Below are 6,883 nucleotides of genomic sequence, written 5' to 3' on the forward strand. Positions count from 1 at the left end.
GCGCCCGGCCGAAGCAGGTTTTAAATAGACACTGTGTGATCCCATCTGAAATGCGTTTACACCTACACACCATAAATATATAAAGAGTAGGGCCGGGCGCAGTGGCTCACGCCTGTAATCCCTGCACTTTGGGAGGTCAAGGTGGCCGGATCACCTGAGATCAGGAGGTCGAGACCACCCTGGCCAACATGATGAAACCCCAGCGCTACTAAAAATACAAAAAATTAGCCAGGTGTGGGGGCGGGTGCCTGTTATCCCAGTTACTCAGGAGGCTGAGGCAGAAGAATCGCTTGAACCCGGGAGGCGGAGGTTGCAGTGAGCTGAGATTGTGCCACTGCACTCCAGCTTGGGCGACAAGAGCAAAACTCCGTCTCAAAAAAAAAAAAAAAAGAGTAGAAAGATGTAGCCCAACATGTTAACAAGGATTACCTGTGATTGGTGGGGCTGCAGGTAATTGTTCCTATTGTTATTTTCTTTTTGATGCTTTTATGTTTTTCAAGATTTTCTGCAATGAGCATGTGTTACTTAGTTTTAGAAAAAGCATATATTATTTTTATAATTAGAAAAAAAGGCTAAAGTCATTGAAAAATCTATGCCTCTCAAGATCTAGCTGGCCTAGTCCTAACTCTCAGGGACAGATGCTGAACCACTGTGGAAGGCCTTCAATTAGGGCTTCTGCAGAGGTGGGGCTTTGAGGAGACAAAGGGTCTGGGGCAGAGATCTGAGTTGAGGTGTCCAGGAATTTACAATCCTCACCTTGGCCTGTGCCACTTCTTTGCTGTTGAGCACAAAGAGGACATCCTGAGTATGAAGCCGAGACAAGGGCAAATCCAGAAGGGAGATGTACTTGCGCAGCACATTCACAGACTGAAGTGTGAGCACAGAACACCCTGGTTGGAAAGGAGACAGAGAGAAGTAATGAGCCTTGAGGTCTCCAGCCAGATTTTCTCCTGAGTGTCCTCCCTCTACCCTGTGGCTCAGGGCAGGGCAGGACAGTGGCCACAGCATTGCCAGGTGTTTCTGTGGCACCAAAGCTGCTCTGTGCCCATCATTCTTGCAGCTAGAATGAGTAAAAGGGCCACAGAAGACCTGGCTGGCTACCCTCTACCCTGCCGTGTGCCCTACCAAAAAAAGGTTGGTTGCTAGAGGTTGAGATCTGGCTACCTCAAAGCCAAAGGAAAGGTGAAGGAGACAGGAATTACTGTATTGGGAGGTTAGAGACCTGGTTCTAGCTCTGTCAGTCAAAAACTGACAGGGTTGGCAAAGTCCTTTAACCTCTCTGAGACTCAGGTATTTTTGTTTGTTTTTGGTTTTTTTTAGATGGAGTCTCGCTCTGTTGCCTAGACTGGAGTGCAGTGGCATGATCTTGGTTCACTGCAAGCTCCACCTCCCGGGTTCATGCCATTCTCCTGCCTCAGCCTTCCAAGTAGCTGGGACTGCAGGCGCCTGCCACCATGCCTGGCTAATTTTTTGTATTTTTTAGTAGAGACGGGGTTTCACCGTGTTAGTCAGGATGGTCTTGATCTCCTGACCTCGTGATCCACCCGCCTTGGCCTCCCAAAGTGCCGGTATTACAGGTGTAAGCCACCGTACCCAGTCTGAGTCTCAGTTTTCTAATCTGTAAAATTGTGTTGATAGTGTGAGACCTGCCCGTCTCACAGGATTAATATAAGAATCAAATGGCTGGGTGCAGTGGCTCATGCCTGTAATCCTAGCACTTTGGGAGGCTGAGGCGGGTGGATCACCTGGGGTCAGGAGTTCAAGACCAGCCTGACCAACATGGAGAAACTCCATCTAAAAATACAAAAAAAAAAAAAAATTAGCCAGGGGTGGTGGCGCATGTCTGTAATCCCAGCTACCGGGGAGGGTGAGGCAGGAGAATGGCTTGAACCCAGGAGGTGGAGGTTGTAGTGAGCCAAGATCCTCCATTGCACTCTAGCCTGGGCAACAAGAGCGAAACTCCATCTCAAAAAAAAAAAAAAAAAAAAAAAAAAAAGGAGAATCAAACGAACTATAGTCATGTACCAAAGACATCATGGCTTGGTAAGCTCTTTTCAGTCATCCCACACAGAAAGGGCACAACCTACTTATGTTTTCATTCATTGAATCTTCATATCGCTCCTATGAGGTATGACAGACCACCCCAGAAACTGGCCCAGAGAGGCTAAGCATGGGGGTCATGCAGTAAATGGTCAGGTGGGGTCAAATACTTTCTGTGGGTTAGGGAGAGTTCCTGACTGAGGCAGATTGATCCATCAAGCATCCAGCAGTCATTTACAACCTGCCTAATTGGTGGGGGGATGGGATTGAGTTCAGACTGGAAGAATACCAGAGGTGTAAAACATCCACCCTGTGAAAAAGCTAGACAGGTGAGGGGCAAACCTGGCCTCCCCACTCATCCAGAGGTGGCCCTGCAGGCAGGCACTTGCTGGCAGATACAATTTGCCAGGTACCCTGAGGTGAATGAGGAAGAGCTTGGTGGCCTCCCCAACCACTGCCTCTGCTCGGCTGAGGGCAGCTCTCTGTGGATTTGCAAATTTCCCTCTCATAAGTTTCTCAGAAGGACAGTATATTGTGGCCCTTTGCAAAAGGAACAAGTCTTACCTTTAGGTAACTTCCCTTCTGAGTGCAGGGCCCTGGAGGAGGGAAAGGACAAGAGTGAGACGCATAAGAATCATTTCCTTTGTAGGTAATAGGAGGGGCCTTCAGAGGAAAGCCTGCCATGCCCATGGTCCCCCTCCATGTGAGTTTCCAGGTGGTTTCTTTTGCATAAATCACTGCATAGATTTCCAGGATCCCATACCTCTGGCAACAGCTGAAGGGATCCGGATGGGCACCTGAGCCAGGGACAGCCAATCCAGAGGCTGGTCTGTGGCTTGTGAAGTACCCTGGTTAAAGCTTTGCCCATTAGAGAATGAAGATAACTGTGCTGGACTCTTCATAGTTTTCATCTTGAAATTGTAATGTGAGTATGATGAGGGAATATTTTACAATGCTGATAGCTCTTCCCTGATATTTCCTTTCTCCTTTCTGAGTTCCCCCACACCTACCTTCTGACAGTGAGGGTCATTCTGTGCTCACCACCTTAAGAGGAGGGGTGTCAACTGCAATGAGCTCCAAGTCTCTTCCCCACTTTGTTGTTTAGAAATCTGGGGGCAGAGAAGGATTGGGAAGGTAGCCCCGGCAACATAGACACACATACTTATGTGAACAGAGACTCTTGGGAACAGGGGTTAAAGAAGAGAAGTTGAGTGAGAATTGACAAACTCATGGAACTGACTGCCTGGCAGAGCCTGAGAGGTAGAAAAACCTGAAAAAGGAGCCAGGCGTGGTGGCTCACACCTGTAAACCTAGCACTTTGGGAGGCCAAGGTCGGTGGATCACGAGGTCAGGAGTTCAACTCAGCCTGGCCAATATGGTGAAACTCCATCTCTAATAAAAATACAATAGCCAGGTGTGGTGGCATGCACTGGTAGTCCCAGCTACTCAGGAGGCTGAAGCAGGAGAATCGCTTGAACCCAGGAGGCGGAGGCTGCAGTGAGCCGAGATCACGCCACTGCCCTCCAGCCTGGGCGACAGAGCGAGACTCTGTCTTAAAAAAGAAAGAAAGAAAAGAAAAGAAAGAAAAGAAAAACCTGAAAAAGATTTCTGGGATCCTGAGAATGAAGTGGCTTGTTCTGTTCTCTGGGCAAAGCCTTGTGGATATTCTGATAACCAGGGAAAGCAGTGAGCTGGAGGCACCTGTCTGGAAATAGAGCTTATAGTCCTTAAAGCCACAGGGGAAGCTGTGCTGAGGAGGCCTGGGGAGCGAGTCTTGGGGACAGGGGGATCAAGGGGCCACTGGTGGGAGGGAAGACAAGAAGAGACTGAGAAGTAGCCAGAAAGGCCAGAGTGAGGAGGGCAAGCTGGTGCCATATAAGCCAAAGCAGCATTGCAGTGAGGGACATGCAGGGCCAAATGCCACAGAAAGTTGAAGATGGCTGAGGGCTAAGGTGAGTCTAATGAATTTAGCAGGCAAGAGATGACTGTGGGGAAAAAGGTTTTAGAAGATTGGTGGCATGTCCACGAATTGTTTTATCTGAAGCACAGTGGCCCACCTTCGTGCTGAGAGCCTGTGGCACTCCAGCCTCTTCTGAGGAAAATGGTCCCAGGCAGTTCTATCTACACAGAGTTGTCTCCTTGGGTTCTTTCCATCCAGAATGATGCCTTCTCTGCTTTTCCCCACTTCAGTGGTGACTGGACCAGGAATGGGACCAGGTGACTCAATCTCAAGTGCCCCAGCCCCCTGCCTGTGGAGGTACTCTTAGTATGTTTGCAACAGACCTGACCTGATCCTTTCTCTGGTGCAGCGTAAATTCTTGGTGAGAAATCACCAGGCTCAGTGTGCATCCAGAATGAGGTGAGACCATTTTTCCAGTTTTCCATGGGGCTTGCTGTCCATGCTAGTCTTGGAAGCTCAAGGCCTCAGAGTAACCATGTGGTTGGAAAGACCACTCCGGGGCTGCCTCATTTTTCCATATATCATCAAAAAAATTTGTATTTCAGACTAACCAGGGAATGTTTCTTTCCTGAATCTGAAGGGACCTAATGCGACTAGCAGCATGTCTCCTCTAAAGCTGTGGCCGCTGGCTGGACCAGGAACTGAATAGCCTTCACGGGAGAACAGTCTAGCCTCCCCTCATTCCACAGCCAAGGAAACAGGGAAAGCTGCCTAGAAAGAGTATGTGGGTAAAACTATAGCATCTTCCACCAAGTGATGTAAACTTTAAGGACAAGGAGGGTCTTCAGTTTGGATTGGTCTTCACATACATCTGAGAGAATAATGAATGGAGAACTAGGATTCCTGAATTCTGCCTCTGCCATAGTTTAATCTTGTAGTGCTCGGCAAACCACTTCCCAGCCTCAGTAAAATGAGGTGGCTGGACTTAATGGTTGGTGAGGTCATTTCCAACTTTACATATTGCATTGCTTCAGTCTGAGTGTTAAGCATGTTTAGAAGAAGGTTATCAAATAAGTCCTTCCCTTCAAGTTGCTCCTTTCCTTCCTCAGTAGCTGGGACAGGCCTGCCACACCGCTGATCAGGGGCCCAGGAGAAGCACTTTGCTAGGGGACAGGAAACACATCTATGTTTCTATGACTGTACGTCACTCCATATCTTTGAGCTTGCATTTTATTTTTATTGGTAAAATGTAAATAAATATCAGTAAAATCGGGTGACTGTGAAGAATAAACGCATTTCATATTATGTATGTATATCCTCCTTCTCCAAAGATTTGAGAGTTGTATAAAATACATGAAGGAAGTGAGAGTAAGGGGAAGAAGATGGTGAATCTGGAGGCACACTGATTCACAGCACTCATTCCTTAAAGTCTTGTCCATGTGCCACAGGGGCTGCAAATTTGGCCCTCAAGCTTTCTGTGGCCACAGAAAAGAGATGAATAAAGTCAATTACCCCATTTGCAGTATTCAGTGTATACAAAAAATTCAGCTGTTTAGGAGATGAGCATTCGTACTAGGACTCGAGAGAGATTTCTCAGAGAGAGGACATGGTGAGATGCAGTGAGCAGGGCTAGATGATAAACCAGCAGTGAGTTTCATGGGCTCACATAACAAGTGGGAAAGTGCTTTAGACTTTAAACCATGAGCCCTAATCAAACAAACAAACCCTCCCCCACCTCCATCGCCCAGAGAATCGTACCTCACAGCTGCATACAGAGCAATGTGATTGCTGTGGCCACTTACTCCCCCCGCATCGAAAGTCACCACCTGTAGAGAAACACAGGGTTTTCACTTATGACTGTCTGAATGCCTTCTCCACCACCTCAACTTCAATGGAGCTATCCCCATCCCTTGGGAAGGAGGGGAGAGAACAGAACCCTGAAACTTTCCAAATGCAGCATCTATCTGAAGTGACTTCGGAGCAGATCAGTGGTGTGTAGCTCGTGCTGTGGTTGATCACGTAGAGACTGTTTCCCAGGGTTTGACGCTTTACTCTTGTTCCTAACCAGTGGAGCAGAGTGGAATTCAGCCATGATATCAACTTGGGTTCAGAATATCTTTGTTGCTTATCGGTTTAGCCATTTATTAGCACATTTAGCATTCCTGGCTAGCTTCTAAGTGAACTCTGTTCATGCAGATACAGCCTGAATTATTGGTTCTCTGTTTCTCGTGCCATACTGAGGGCAAAAAAAAAAAATTTTGAGGGACAATGTCCACCGTGTCCTGGGATTGAGTCCATGGAAAAAGTGTATTTATTCATAGACTGCCTCTGTTTCCATTTTCACAGCTATATCAACATCTGTTTATTAACTACAAGCTCAGTCTGTATTCCAACATTTCATTTCTACACAAATGAATTAAAGAAAAAACAAAGAATAATTTGAATAATTATAATAAAAAGGCTAACTTAAATAATAAACGAAACATAAAAACGACAACAAGGACTGAAGAAAAGGATAGAATGGTTGATTAGGGGTGATAGAAAGAGGCCAGCTGTCCCCAAGGAAAGGTGACCATCCTGCATGGATGCAGGAGCCTGGAACTGGGATTGGAATGGTCTGGGAAGGGATTCACTCTTGGTCTTTCTATTTTAAACTGTAAAGCATAGTGACTGCATGTACAGCAAGCCCTCTGTTAATAAGAGTGGCTAACATTTACTGAGCAAAGGCATAGTATTAACCCTATCTTACACCTGAGGAAGTTCAGAAAGCAGAGGCCGAAGCTGGGATCACCTTGCCACTGAGTGGAGGAGTTGTTCTTGGGGTTTGGATCTTTCTGACTCCACAGTCCACGCTCTTTACCAGCATCCTCTATGTGAGAAGGCGTGCTGGGTTGCAGGAAGAAGCACTGTGTAAGAATCAAAAGACCTTTGGGAGACTGAGGC

At 47.0% G+C, this 6,883-nt stretch overlaps 1 protein-coding gene across 3 annotated transcripts in view; it reads right to left on the reverse strand.

Moving 5' to 3' along the window:
• PIGL (phosphatidylinositol glycan anchor biosynthesis, class L) overlaps positions 1-6,883 on the reverse strand; it is a 169,668-nt gene that overhangs the window by 42,066 nt on the left and 120,719 nt on the right. For 2 of the 3 annotated variants that reach the window (XM_011975243.1, XM_011975245.1), the window contains exons 4-6: positions 5,699-5,766; positions 2,605-2,636; positions 757-890 (exon numbers count right to left, since the gene is read on the reverse strand). In XM_011975243.1, coding sequence (XP_011830633.1) covers positions 757-890; positions 2,605-2,636; positions 5,699-5,766 — 234 coding nt within the window. The remainder of the gene's footprint in view (positions 1-756; positions 891-2,604; positions 2,637-5,698; positions 5,767-6,883) is intronic. The other variant, XM_011975244.1, reaches the window with a different exon arrangement.

The sequence above is a fragment of the Mandrillus leucophaeus genome, unplaced genomic scaffold, assembly GCF_000951045.1.
Source record: "Mandrillus leucophaeus isolate KB7577 unplaced genomic scaffold, Mleu.le_1.0 Scaffold153, whole genome shotgun sequence".
NCBI classification, from domain to species: domain Eukaryota; kingdom Metazoa; phylum Chordata; class Mammalia; order Primates; family Cercopithecidae; genus Mandrillus; species Mandrillus leucophaeus.